The sequence below is a fragment of the Bos indicus genome, chromosome 14 (genome assembly GCF_029378745.1).
Source record: "Bos indicus isolate NIAB-ARS_2022 breed Sahiwal x Tharparkar chromosome 14, NIAB-ARS_B.indTharparkar_mat_pri_1.0, whole genome shotgun sequence".
Classification (NCBI taxonomy): domain Eukaryota; kingdom Metazoa; phylum Chordata; class Mammalia; order Artiodactyla; family Bovidae; genus Bos; species Bos indicus.
Genome location: NC_091773.1, coordinates 34,262,532 through 34,277,339, shown reverse-complemented (window position 1 = coordinate 34,277,339; position 14,808 = coordinate 34,262,532). Strand labels below are relative to the sequence as shown.

Below are 14,808 nucleotides of genomic sequence, written 5' to 3'. Positions count from 1 at the left end.
GAGCTCACTCAGATTGGTTGAGTAATGGTTTGGGGTTGTTTTTTTTTTACATGCTCGTGAGTGAAGCCATTGGAATTGTGGTTCTGGAGAGATACCGAAAGGGAATGTTTGGAAGGTGTCATCAGAGCTGGGTTCTTGTGTGTTTTGCTTCCCCGTCTGTCCTTCTAAATATTGATTTATTTATTTTTGTTCGGGGCTGTGCTCGGTCTTTGTTGCTGTGGATGGGCTTTCTCTAGTTGCAGTGTGCGGGCTTCTCATTGAGGTGGCTTCTCTTGCTACGGAGCACCAGCTCTCGGACAGGTGGGCTTCAGTAGTTGCTGCAGGTGGGCCCACTGGTTGTAGTTCCCGGGCTCTAGAGTGCAGGCTCAATAGTGGTGGCACATGGGGCTAGTTGCCCCACAGATGTGGGATCTTCCCAGATGAGGGATCGAACTGGTGTCCCCTGCATTGCAAGGTGGGTTCTTAACCACTGGACCACGAGGGAAGCCCCCCATCTTTTATAGCTCCTGCAATGCCCTAGCAACTGCCACACCTGCTCACAGCCCAGCTCAGACCCTGCTTCCTCCCCACTAACAGAGTGTCTCAGTACAAAGGACGCCTGCTTCTCTTCAGTGGAGCTTTTCCTATATAAATCTCCTACATGGATTTCTCTCCTCTCCCCCATCTTCTTCTAGAGAGACACATCCCTTCTCATGGCCCTCACACACCAAGCCTGAGTCACAGCAGCAGGCAGGCAGGCTTTGAAGGAATGAGTGAGTGATATTTAGGGAAGGGGTAGGGATTAGAGCGTGGGAGCCAGGCAGTCCAGATCTTGGTGCTTCTCGCACCTGACCTGTGGCTCCTGAATCGAGGAAGAACGGCTACTTTGTTGAAGCACCCCCTTACCGTAGCTTTGTAGCGAAGAGTAGAATATGTCAAGCTGTATGTCAGCCCCCCTTCCACCCTTTGCTGGCCACTCCATGGCCTTGTGCTATGGATGATAATGATTATCCCCATTTTACAGAAAAGGTAATCGAGGCACGAGAGACAGCTTCTTAAGGTCCCGTAACTAACGTGGTGAAGCTTGGGTATGGTTCCTGCCTCTTTGCTCTCCAGCTTCTCATAGTCTGTTTTTGCTGATTAAATTATATCTGGCAATTGCTTGGTGCAGAATAAATGCTAAATGAACAGTAACTAAACACAGATTATACTTATCAGCCCAAACCTGTGAGAGCACCATGGGGCCTTGACGCTTAGTTACGTCACTCCCAGCATCAGGAACCTCCCACACTGGCTTCCAGAATCGTCCCCTCCTGATGCAGTGTCTGGAATAGAATGTAATTGGCACCACCTGCCTCAACTGATCCAGTGTCTGTTAGTTCTCCTTACATGTGATTCCTCGGAAAAAAAAAAAAAATATATATATATATATATATATATATATAAAACTCCCCTCCCCCCTTGGATCAGAGTTGAGGCCAGAAGACATGAGAGCGCTGACTGGAGCACCCAGATCCTAGCCCGGGCACAGCCGGGCAGTTGGATGGGTGTGTGACGGTGCTCTCACCCTCGGGCCTGCCTGGCCCTCGTAGCCCACCTGCCTCCTTGTCCTTGCTCTCAATGGACCTGTCATTCTTCCAGCATCATCTGTAAGCCCCTGACCTTCTCCCAACTCGCCCTTCCCTCTGATTTTTCCAGGCTGGATAGGATGAGAAGCCACTGCAGGAAGTGAAGGAGGGTGAAGGTGGTTTTCAAAGCCTGGGGGACACAAGGCAGGAGGAAGTGGCATAGAATTGGAACTCAAGGAGAGATTGCTAAATGCTGAGTTAAACTTTTCAGGCTGCGGTTTTTTCTCTGCTGAGCAATTATTAAACACCTTGAGTAACAACCATCTTCCATTTCCTCAAAATCTTTGCCAGTCCTTTTGCATAGTTCTTTTGAAACATAAATCTCTGTCGCTCTTGTTATTGGCAGATATAAATTGTTATTTTGATGGTGTTCATGATGACCCATGTGAACACACTGATTCTCTTATTATGTATCCTTTTATTTTCTTAGGGAAAGGAATTCAGTAAGCGGGCCAATAAGTGGCCTCCCCCACTAATAATGTTCCTGATCTTTTGAGTGCATCTTAAGACCTTCGGTGATAGCAGCTAGAATCAGGGAAGGAGGTAGAGTCTGGGTGGCAGGATGTGAGAAGTCACTACTAAGGGAGGGAGCCACTGGGAGAGGAGGGCCTGGTGGGGGCGGGGGGAGATCCTGTTTGAGGGACATTGCTCGCCAGGACAGGGGTGTCAGAGAAACCTGGTCAGATTTGGAAGCACAGCTTCATGGTGAGGCACTGCCTCTTCCCGGGGCTGTTTGTCACGAGTGAGTGATTGCAGTACAGATGTGATGTTGGCCAACCCCAAACAGAGACTGGGAGGAGCCCCTGACAGCACCTGTAGTTCTCACGTGGGGCACCATTCCTCCTGAAACTGGAGGCTGGCAGCAGAAACGCCGGCCAGCAGATCGTAGTTCAGGTGCTGTTGACATACAGCTCCTGTTGCAGGAGTGGGCCCACTGAGGTAGGCTTGTTTGTTTTCTAATTGTTCACCTTGACATTTGTTTAACTTAAGCAGGGTTACTTAAAAAAAAAAGTCTTCTCATTAGGAATTGACCATCAGCTCTCCTCACTTGCTTTCTCTGTGTTTTCTGTTTCAGTTGCTGATATGTGTTCAAGATGAGTGGGATGGGAGAAAACACCCCTGACCCATCCAGGGCAGAGACGCGGAAGCGCAAGGAATGTCCTGACCAGCTCGGACCCAGGTGAGACTCTCACCACGCACACCTGAGCCTTGGATTTGAGGTTTTATCGTATCTGTTTCGCACTTGATTCACATGCTCTCTTTGGTTTTTCTCCTTAACTGTCAAGCCTTTGGCTACATATTATTTAACTTGTATTTTAGATATGCTGATCGGTTGCAGATTTTATTCTTACAAGTAGAGGCAAGCTCCATATTTCCTCTAGGTTCCCTGTGTACTCTGACTCTTAAAACCAGTTTATTCTACATAATCTTGAATGTTTCACATTTTTACTCCTTTTTGCTTTTAGAATGTCAAAAAGACAAGACATCCCATAGTAAAAAGGTTTGCTGCTAAGAAGTACCAGCTTTTTTTTTTTTTCTTCCTTTTCTCTTTCTTTCCTTCTAAGAAATGAAATGTTAAATCCTGTTGCTTTTGAGTTGATTACAAAGACTGAGGATCTTCAGTGAATAAAACAAATAATTTTTTAAAACAAGTTTCATGTTATATATTATGGGTGGAAGTATGGGTTGTTATGACCTCTATATGGGGTAATATCACAGTATCTGTTAAAATTATAAATGCATATCCTCTTTGAACTTGCAGTTCCATTTCTAGGAATTTTCCAATGATATATGTTGACACATGCAAAATGACTTATATATAAGGTTGCTTATTGCAACACAGATTATAAACACAAAAGATTAGAAAAACCCTAAACGTTTGTAGGGAGCTATGTAAATAGTTGTGACACATCCACACACAATATAGCTCTGAAAAAGAGTGAGGACACTCTTTATGGGTTGATATTTAGCAATTTCTTAAGAATATTGTTACAGAGGAAAAGCAAGATTCAGAAAATGTGTATAGTATCCTACCATTTCTGTAGAAAAAGAAAATAAGAATCTGTATGGTTTTAGGGTAATTAGGAGACACAAGAGTTGTTACCTATTGGGGGGAATAAGGACTAGGGAACAGAGGTAGAAGAGAGACTTCACTCTTTTGATGATTTAAATCATGTAAATACTTTTAACATTTAAACAGCCACTTGTATTCAATGGCCAATAGAAAGACTGGGTGAGGAATACCAGGGAAGAGCACTGGGAGCAGGAGAAAGAGCAGAAAGCCTTTTTCCCATCTAGTTGCCAAGCAAAATAAGCAGATTGAATGGCCACTGACCACACTACAGCCCGTCCCCAGCTCCTGTGTGCACCCTCTGGATTCCGTGGTCCTCCCTGGCCAGCCTCAGCCTGTCTGCCAAACTGCCTTCACAGCCCATGGTCCTGGCCAAGGAGGCGGGTGGTAAATAGAGCCTCTTCTCTTCCAGTGTTCTGCTGGTTCTAGGGGTGTGCATGGCTCCCACCACCCCTGTTCCCCCTTCTCACCCGTGTGTCATTTAGTTGGTATCTTTGGGGGCTGGGGTGATGGAGGGAGGTGGAAGGGGTAGAAGGATCCAGAATTGGAATTTTGCTCTTTAGTGCATGGCAGCCATGGCCTTCCTTTCTCCAGACTTAAGAAAATAGAAGCCAGGAGTGAAAATGAGACTTAGCAAAACCCAGTTCTGGTCACTGAGTGATCTTGGACAAATCATGCAATCACTATAAAATAGAGAAACTGTGTTCTGTCTTAGGTTTATTAGTTGATGAAAATAATGCTAATATGTAAATGCAAGCATATGAATATCACAAATTACAAAGTTTTATAGATTGGTATTACATACAAATAATTATATATTAAGAACATAGCAAGCTGCTACTCTGAACAGTGTACTTTTCTTATTTATTGTATTGTTAGAATGTCATCCAGTGGACTCTGTGCTGTATTTGAGAAAAAAAAAAATAACACCCTGTAATTATCAAAGGGAACTTCTAAGTTTGCTCTTTCATCAAATTCAGATGAGAAGATCTTGCCAATTTTTATTTTTCCCCTCCCTTCCATTAACGTTTTAAAACTCAAGTTGAACTTAGACCATTTGTTTACTTTTTGCATGTCATTCAGCTGAACAGTTAACAGAGACCCTGGGTCAGTTTCACTTTTGTTTCTAGCTGCACTGTGGTTTTTTAAACATTATCTTAAAAGACCGTTGGGTTTAATTATTAACATCCTAAAGAAGTGTATGAAATGATGAAGATTTATTTTCATTATTTTGCCGTGAAGTTTATTCACTCCTGTTATAACTAGTTTAACTTCCCTTTCTTAATCTTAAATTTTTTATAAGCATGAGCTCCTTTCCCTTTAAAACTCTTATTTATTTAATAATAGATTTGATGCCTGTTTGTACCAAGTGTCGCTTTAAGCACAGTGTTGGGCAGATCATCCTTGTCATTATGAAGCATACAGTCAAGTGGGAGACATTAAACACATTGAACAAATGATTGCATAAGGGAATTTGTAATTACCAATTGGGACAAGGTTGACTTAAAGACAAACAAAGAAAAATGCAACATCTGGGGAAAATTCAGGATTTAACTTTTGTTTGCTGTCTGTATTCGGATGTAGTTAACATTCTTATCTTTTTCATAATAGCCCCAAAAGGAGCACCGAGAAACGTAACCGTGAACAGGAAAATAAATATATCGAAGAACTTGCAGAGCTGATTTTTGCTAATTTTAATGACATAGACAACTTTAACTTCAAACCTGACAAATGTGCAATCTTAAAAGAAACTGTGAAGCAAATTCGTCAGATCAAAGAACAAGGTAAGAGGGCCAAATGAATCCTTTGGAGAGTTGAGTTGCTTTCTGTTTCTCCATGTGTGAGAAATCCCTTCAGAGTCCCTTTAATCCATTTCTTAGGCTTAAATTATTGATGAGAAGATGATGTCACAGTGCAAGATGAATGCAGGTATCACTTGCAGTGGTTTATAAATAGCCTCTGTATAAACTTCAGCAATCCCCTAAAGATGGAGGGGGCCAAGGTGAGGCAGGGTGATGTAACTTTTCATCTAGTAAAACTCAATTAGGTGCCCACTGATCCCACACCACCTTGGTATTTTCATAGCTCACAGAGCGAGTGACTGTCAGAATTTGCAAGTGAGGAGCCAGGCAAGGATGGAAACCAGAAGTAAGAAAGTGAGCCACCTCTTGTTTCAGCTCGTCAGCATGTTTAAGTCTGAACCTCAACTGGCCACGCCACTAAATTAGAGTTTCATATCCCGAATGACAAGAGATTTGAAAGGCTCAACCTCGAGACAGAACTCTTTTGTGAAGTTGAAACACAGAACATGACAGCTTTCTTCCTGGGCTTTTCTTGTCTTTCTTTTTTTTTTCTCCTTAGCTCATTTTCTGCCTCTTTCCTTTGATATTTTTGCCTGTAGAAAAAAATTCAAGAAGATAGTATTTTAAAAATCACATCGGACTTTGTAGTGCCAAAAAAAATTGTATTAGGCAAGTACAAACAGCATCTTAGCGCCCAGGGCCAATATATGCTCACGAAGTGTTCATACACTGCCTTCCTTTGGGGCCAGGGAGATAGTTACCTCCTGTCATCTGTTTTTGAATGCATCCTCTTGGAGTTCATATTGGGTTGTTTTTTTAATCTGCTTTTTATATAACATTTAAAAGAGGCAGATTTTAGAAAAATAATGTCTTGTTTCTACACGTGAGCTTGCAGCTTTGCCTGCTGCCCTTCATCATAAAATCCTAATTGTTTGCATATTTTCATCATAACATTTTCCATTTTCATACAGATAATATTGAGCTAAGTTTTATATATATAAATTATATATGTAATTTTACAAGTATAGTTCTGTCTTCTAAGAACTGAAACACATACACATAGCATCCACAAGACAGATTCTGATAGCAGCCCACTCTAAAAATGAATATTTCCCGGTTTCTCATCAAAATTATATCATCGTAATGTTCAGCTTTCACAGAGAGGCTATTCAATGCCTGCCTTAGTCACCTTAATTTCTTTCTTCTTCTTTTTCTTTTAAGATTCACTAGTTATCAACAACCTCAGTTTCATCTCAGTTTGGTACAAGCAAATGGATAAAATCATAGTCCCAAAATTTTCTAGGAGAAATAACTGGTTCAAGGTTACAGTGCTCTGAAGTTGCCACATTTCTAGATGCTGATATCATCACAGTGGGGAAATCACTAAGCTTCTTGTTTTATGTTTCTGGAGATTTTGAATGGTTCATTTTTACAAACATCAGATTTTTAGGTAAAACTTCCACACTTTAAAACAGTTACATATGTATGTGTTTTACTATCAAGGTCTTGTACAAGGTTTTACAGTTTTGCAAAACCTTGGTATTCCCCCCTTCAAACCATAAAACACGTTCAGATGTGTCACGCTGGGACTCTGCCATACTTTCACTGTGGGTGTAATCATAAGGCCGCATACCACAACCACCCAAGAAGCAGCAACAATAAACGCCCTGTCACGTCTCCCTCTTACAATAATGTTCCCATTAATTTGAAAAGTAACGTGTTTTGAAAAGGAAAAGCAGAAGTTAAAACCCCAACGAAAAGTCCAGGCATACTTTTCACTTCTCGACCAGTCTGATAATTTAAGACTATTGCTAGTTTAATAAATTGTTTTTTAGAAAGAGCAGGGACCTTAGAATCAGACCAGGTGGAAGCTAGGCATGTCCTGGTTCTGTCCCTTACAAACTTTTTGAACCTGAGTAAATTATTTTCACTCTCTGCGACTCAGTTTCCTCATATAGAATTTGGGGATCACAGCCTCTAGGTTGCACGGTTGTTGAAGAAATAAGGAGCTGTGTAAACATTCCCAGCAAGTACTTGTCACAGTATTTAGTGCATATTCAGTAGACATCTTTCCCACATTCAGAAGAAAGGCATCTTTTTTCCTTCGTGTGTGCTGCGTGCTGAGGCACTCAGTTGTGTCCAACTCTTTGCCACCCTGGACTGTAACCCATCAGGCTTCTCTGTCCATGGGATTCTTTAGGCATGAATACTGGAGTGGGTAGCCATTTCCTTCTCCAGAGGATCTTCCGAACCCAGGGGTTGAACCCACGTCTCATGTCTCCTGCGTTAGCAGGCAGGTTCTTTACCACCAGTGTCACCTGGGAAACCCCTTTTTTCCTTCATCTATGCTCAAATCTCATACAGTGAGCTCTTCCTTTTCAGATGGAAGGAGGACGGAAAAGGTGGGGACATGGTTGTGCCTGCCCTCCCCTACAGGGTCATTTGAAGAAAGTCACATTTTTCTGGGGCCAGAGAACTCAGCATAGCCTCCGCCGACCAGAGGTGGACACTCTGTGTGGCTCTGTGCCACCACCTTGATTTTTCTCAGGAGCTGGCAGCCAGCAAATGTTCAAAAGCAGCACGAAGGACAGAGTGGAACCCTTCCTTCTCTCTGTGCACTTCCACCCGCCCAGCTACCAGTCAGTGTGAATAGACTCCAACCATCATCTTTACCGCATCATCCAGACTTCATTTGTATTCCTGTCACAGGTGGTAGCGTGAATAAAACCCTCGCTGTTCTGAGGGGTTAAGCCGTGTTGTATGAGACTCACACTCAAGGCTACACAGTCTGGAAGACGGGCTCCCATAAAAGAAACCCACCCCAGTCCAAAGCTTAGGCAGCTTGGCCCGGCCGGCTGGGGTCTTTCACTCAAGTCTGCTTGGCCATCAGCTGCTCCTCCCCATTCCACAAGCTTGGGAATAAAGGCAGAAAATGAAAGATAATGGCCCAAAGGATGGGGATTTGGAGGGGGGGTTACCAGCTACCTAAATAAGTTATCCTCCCTTGTCTGAAGCGCTTTCTGAGCCCCAGGTTTGGTAGACGCTAGCTCTACAAGAGCATCATGCGGCTGTACACCTCATAGCAGCAGACCAAGCACACAGAGTCTGCACTTGAACCATGACCCCTGCTTTTGAATACTGAAGCGGGATATTTCTTCCTATGTGGTATACTAGTAAATGGTGAAAATCTGTGGCCATAACTTACAAAGAATAGTCATAAGTAGTAAGTTATCTTTTTTCCCTAACTGGGAAGACTAATACTGCTTCTGTTTCACAGAAAAATACGAATGATTTAATTTTGGATGACTGGGTCCAATTTCACACTCCCTAGCTAGAAGCTTAAATTTAAAATTTTCTATGGAAAATACTCAGTGACTCATGTACTCTTAAAAAAGTAGAATTGAAGCATAAAGTGACCAAAACAAGAGGGAAGTTCTAATAATTGATACATTTCCACTGCCCTCTTTAAGTGAAGTGAACGTCACTCAATCGAGTCCAACTCTTTGTGACCTCATGGATTCTAGCCTGCTGGGCTCCTCTGTCCATGGAATTCTCCAGGCAAGAATACTGGAGTGGGTAGCTGTTCCCTCCACCAGGGAGTCTTCCTGAACCAGGGATCAAACCTGGGTGTCCTGCATTGCAGCAGATTCTGCATTGCAGTCTGAGCCATCAGGGAAGGGCTTTTAAGGTAGTATCTCCTCTATTACTCCTACATAGCCACATTTTTTCTTATTTTTCTAAAATAATAATCTAAATTGAATTGTATTATTTGGAAGACATTTGTCCTTTTATTTAAAGCCATTTTAGTGCATATATTTGAATATAGGATGTGATATATTTATCAGTCTGTGGAAAAACTTGTTTTACCCTTTTATTATTTTTCTGAATGTCAGTCAGTTCAGTTCAGTTGCTCAGTTGTGTCCGACTCTTTGCGACCCCATGAATTGTAGCACACCAGGCCTCCCTGTCCATCACCAACTCCTGGAGTTCACTCAGACTCACGTCCATCAAGTCAGTGATGCCATCCAGCCATCTCATCCTCTGTCATCCCCTTCTCCTGCCCCCAATCCCTCCCAGCATCAGGGACTTTTCCAATGAGTCAACTCTTCTCATGAGGTGGCCAAAGTACTGGAGTTTCAGCTTTAGCATCATTGCTTCCAAAGAAATCCCAGGGCTGATCTCCTTCAGAATGGACTGGTTAGATCTCCTTGCAGTCCAAGGGACTGTCAAGAGTCTTCTCCAACACCACAGTTCTGAATGTAGATAGCAATAAAAATAAAAAGTATATTTTAAAAATTTCCATTTGTACAGGCTTAGTTTGGGGGGCAAATTCCCTGTTGAATCAGGCAACCTGTTAAAAGATCATTCTGGTTTCTCACTGTGATTATTCTAATGATTTAATTTTGATTATAGTATGAGAGCACTGGGATTATGGATTGCTTCATACATGTAAACGTCCCCTACAATTGAGCATAGCATAAAAAATGAGTATTTTAAGAGAGAGTGAGGGGCAGTGGTGTGCTGAAGTCAACTGGTGTCAACCATCAAGAGCCAGTTGTTAAACTTTAAGAATTTTATAAACCAGTTAATAAACACAACCATTATTGAAAATTGTTTAGACTTAATAATTAAATTACATATTAAAAAAAAGGTAAGTAAGATTAAAACTCATTTCCTAATTATTGTACTACATTTTACTATTACCTCTTCTCTAGAGGCCCTTGTCTCATGGGATAAGACACATGATAGAAATATAATACTAGACAGTGGTGGTCACTGCAAATGTCTAATTAGCATCTAATATTTTTACATTAAATATACATAAAAATATTGTCCAACTCATCAGAAAAGTCACAGACTGACAAACAATTGGATTTCTGTGTTTAATATCTTGACCGTGTATTTTCATGATTTCACTTTTGTGTTATTCTTTAACCTAAGTGAAAATTTCAAGCAACATTTGTGTCAGAACTCTATCCATTCATCAGTGGTAATCATAAGATAGCTATAAGACAAGAGTTTGGCAAAAGTCAACAAACATTCTGTTAGAATCATTTGGCTCTATGGAATTTGCAACAGAGGGTGTCATATATTTTATTATCACTTGTAAATTATATACTCCACATCCTTTGTACTAGTAAAATTCATAATAAACATTCTGATGCTTACTACTTTCCCCCCAAGGAGCTGGTTTTTAAGCATTTCCCAGTGTACCACTGGTGGGTGTAGGGGTGTGCAGGTTGTATTCTAAATGTAGGTGAGTCAAATTCATAAGCTCATTATATAAAAATTCAAGGAAATAGTAATAGAAACAGCCTAATTCTAGCATGTAAAAGTAAAATGTAGAGCCTATTGAAGTTATATTTTCCCTTTTAGTCTTCTTTTTCCCCATGTTAAATACATGAAGACCTTGTGATGGAAATTTAATTATTCAGAGCTGACGCCTAGGTGTGAACTAATAGCTGTCACCAGGCAGAGTAAGCAGAAGGGCTCTGATATAAGATCCCTTCCAGGGCTGGGATATCTGTGAATCAGACTTTGGGGTGGTGCTCCCAGGCATTGCTTATGTTCCCTGTGATGAAACCCTAGGGTGACGGTAGAGTCACCCGTTGCCCTGGAGAGATAGGCGAGTGAACTCTGCGTCCCTCGGGTGTGCCCTCGTATATACCATCCTACTGAAATCAGTGTCGTGGATTGCCAGGCAAGGATTGATGATGGTGCTAATCTTTGATCAGTTAGAGAATGAATAGGAGACCTAGACTTAAAAACATGTATCTTCTAAGTTAAAAAAAAAAATGGTGGCCCCTTATACACTACATAGAGTTTAAATTTCAACTGTCAACTTTTTTTATCCTATTTCTTTTAAAAATGCTGCTAATGATTAAATGGCCAAAGCCAGCCAGCCAGCCAGACATAAAAGTGGGCCAACAGAGTAGACTGTGTCATAGTCCAGGGCGAGCACCAAAGCCAGCTGGCAGAATAAGTTCATCAATATAATAAGCTCATTAAGAGCTTGAGGTGTATTTAAAATTAGATGAACCCAGTCTCCCTCTTTACCACTGTGGAACTATGTCTAAATTCCCTAACATCCCTGGGCCTTTACTTCTAATCTGTAGAAAGGGGATGATAATGTCCACTGTACATCAGTCTTATGAAGTCTGTTCAGTGTGTTTATAAAGGATCTAATCTTGTGCTTGGCAGATAGAGAGATTTCCTCAACAGTAGTCACTACTCTTCTCACCTGGAGAAGGGAAAGGCTACCCACTCCAGTATTCTGGCCTGGAGAATTCCATGGACTGGACTTGGCATCCTCATCCAAACGAATCTTGGCTTTCTCGCTAAGGACTCAGTATTGATAAAGATGCAAGTTGTTTTCGGATGTTTTCTCTATTACAGATTTAAGCCTTCATACTATTACTGACAACGTTGGTGCTTTTTGTTTTATCACAGATACTTTAAACAGACCTTTCGAAGCTATCTATTCAGAGACAAAGCTCAGAGATATGATACTTGGGGATTCCCTGATGGTCTAGTGGTGAGGATTCGGTGTTCTCACTGCCAGGGCCCAGGTTCCATCCCTTGTTAAGATCCCACAAGCTCTGCAACCTGCCCGAAAAAAAAAAGAAAAGCAAAATCTAGTGCTTGCTGTGACCCTGTCTGCACCCCTTCCCAGGCTCTGTTGCCCCTGCTGCACCATGTGGGCTCCCCTCCTATCCCTGTTACCTGAGTGGCAGTTTCAAGCATCTTGTTTTAAGGAGAACTAAAGAGGGCAAGAATCTTAGCAGTTTTCATTTCCTCCTCATTTACTTCAACACAGGAACAAATCCAGCCCTAACTTACTCTTGAAGACTTGAAACTGTTACAGGTCTCCATGCATCCAGAAAGGAAGGAATTTTATTTCCTTGTTTGAGAATACCCCTAGGATCAACAATATATCCTTGATATTACAGTTCCTTAATGAAGATAAAATATTTTTCCACTGTGTGTGCATGCTAAGTTGCTTCAGTTGTGTCTGACTTTTTCGCTGTGGACTGTGGCCCACCAGTCTCCTCCATCTCTGGGATTCTCTGGGCAAGAATACTGGAGTGAGTTGCCATTTCCTCCTCCAGGGATTTTTCCACTGATCTGCATATAATTCACTTTCAGAATTTCATGTGGATTAATGGCTCATACTATGAGTGAAATCCTTAAAATTAGTGAGCTGACTGGAATTCTTGCTTTCATTCCTCATAGGAGCTCCTTGGTTTGGGTTTTTTTTTTTCTCCCCCCTAAGTATATGGAAGTTTTTTTTTATATTTAACAGCTTTCAGATGAAAAGGATTTAAATAATTCAGTGTGCTCTAATGCTTTAGGATTTTAACAATTTATGACATGAGCTCTCATTTCAAGACTTAAACTGGCTTCCACACACGAATAGAAGACAGGCGTCTCTTGTTTTCTTGCTCACCTTGCGCTGTTAGGAAGAGAAATTCTGACACTACACTGTGTGTGTTGATTTCATTCCAGAACAAACGTCTACTCCATAAAATTTTTACTGAGTAAATACTATATGCAGGAGATAATGTTATTCATTAATGGGGAATCCCACAGTCGATAAGTACCTGGTTCTTTTCCTTGGGTCTTTCACTCGTTTGGAGGGAAATCAGCTTGTACACAAGCAGCTGCGGGCCCCAAAGGGACAGCAGGAGTTAGTTGTGTGCCCTGACATGGGTGGAGACCTCAAGGAGGACAGCAAAGTAGACATGGGCCTCTCTGTAAGATTTAATAGACGAGAGAGTGGGAATTGGGGAAAGGAGAGAAGCTTTCCAACAGGGAGCAGAGCAAAGCCATGCTCGAAGCCCTGTGTGGCCGCGGGTGTGTGCAGTGTTGGACAGTTTGCCTACAGAAAGATGGATTAAAGCACTTGATTGCGTTTGAGCTGAAAAGGGCGGGTCAGGGCCAAATGGGACAGTCAGCACAGGGCCAGAAGCACTTTTATAATTTGGAGACAGTGACGTAAAACGAGAAATTCCTAACCAACTCCAGCAGAATTCTGTTGATGTCGCCTACTGTGGTCTTCAGACACTAGAGATACCCTGTTCTAGGAAGAGAAGCTTTTCTTTAACATGGTTAAACATATTTTTAAAGTTTTTGTTAAATTTGTTACGATATTGCTTCTGTTTTATGTTTTGGTTTTTTGGTCTTGAGGCATGTAGACTAGATCCCTGACCAGGGATCGAACTCGCACCCCCTGCATTGGAAAGCAAAGTCTTAACCACTGGACTCTCAAGGAAGTCCCCTTTTTTTTTTTTGAATGCTGCTGATTCCAGTGGGTGGGGTGTAGAAAGCTCATAATTAATAAAACAACAACAAGAATAAAAACTAAGTGAAAACATGAGAACTATAAAATGTCTCATTCGTGTGTAACAAGAAACAACATTTTTTTTAAAAAGCCTTTCATATATTTTTATAAGTTGTGGAGGGGACCTAGAAAGAGCCAGAAGGAAGTGACAGGCAGAAAACAACAGATAGAAAGGCAGCAAGAGAGACCCACAAACACCAGCAGAGCGCCTGGCAGACAGAGCACAATAGTAAACACCATCAGAAACTCAGATGTGCAGGTTCGGACACAATGGTGGAGACTTTTTCTTTTTTTAAGATTTGTTGCCGGCTGTGCTGGGTCTTTGTTGCTGCATGTGGCCATTCTCCAGTTGTGGGAAGCAGGGCTACTCTAGTTGCAGAGCACAGGCTTCTCATTGCTCTGGCTTATCTGGTTGTGCAGCACAGGTTTTAGAGTGCTGGCCCAGTACTTCTGGCAACGGGCTTAGTTGCCTCACAGCATGAGGGATCTTCCTGGACCGGGGATCAAACTCACTGCATTGGGTTTGGATAGGCTCAAAGTCATTGCATTGTATAGGATCAAAGTCCCCTGCATTGGATTCTTTACCACTGAGCCACCAGAGAAGTCCAAGACATTTTTAAATATAACATGTTATAGTTTCTTATCGCATTGCCCTTGATGGCCTAAAGGCACAGCGTCATTCAGAAGCTGTGGGCACATAGGTAAGGACCCTTGGGCTGAGCATCAGCCCTCTGACCCCCATGTCAGCCTTCCCTGACTGGCCCATAGGAGGTGCATTAGCACATCGCCCCTAGCCCTGGTACCGCAGGGCTTGGGAGCAGTGGTATCCGCCACTGTGCCTGAGGGAGCAATACCCAGCCTTTCCTCCATAAGAATCAGCTAAAGATACTCACTGAACCCCCACCCCCCTGAAGGGACACCAGCTTGATCCTCCTGTCACAACTTTAACAGCTGCCAGGAGACTATGACACAGTCCAAAGGAAGACC

The 14,808-nt window shown here is 42.2% G+C and overlaps 1 protein-coding gene across 8 annotated transcripts in view; it reads left to right on the top strand.

Moving 5' to 3' along the window:
- Positions 1 to 14,808, top strand: part of NCOA2 (nuclear receptor coactivator 2) — a 285,118-nt gene that overhangs the window by 185,936 nt on the left and 84,374 nt on the right. For 6 of the 8 annotated variants that reach the window (XM_070802655.1, XM_070802649.1, XM_070802653.1 and 3 more), the window contains 2 exons: positions 2,683 to 2,787; positions 5,290 to 5,462. In XM_070802655.1, the coding sequence (XP_070658756.1) occupies positions 2,702 to 2,787; positions 5,290 to 5,462 (259 nt within the window). In that variant the 5' untranslated portion in view covers positions 2,683 to 2,701. The other 2 variants (XM_070802654.1, XM_070802656.1) reach the window with 2 other exon arrangements.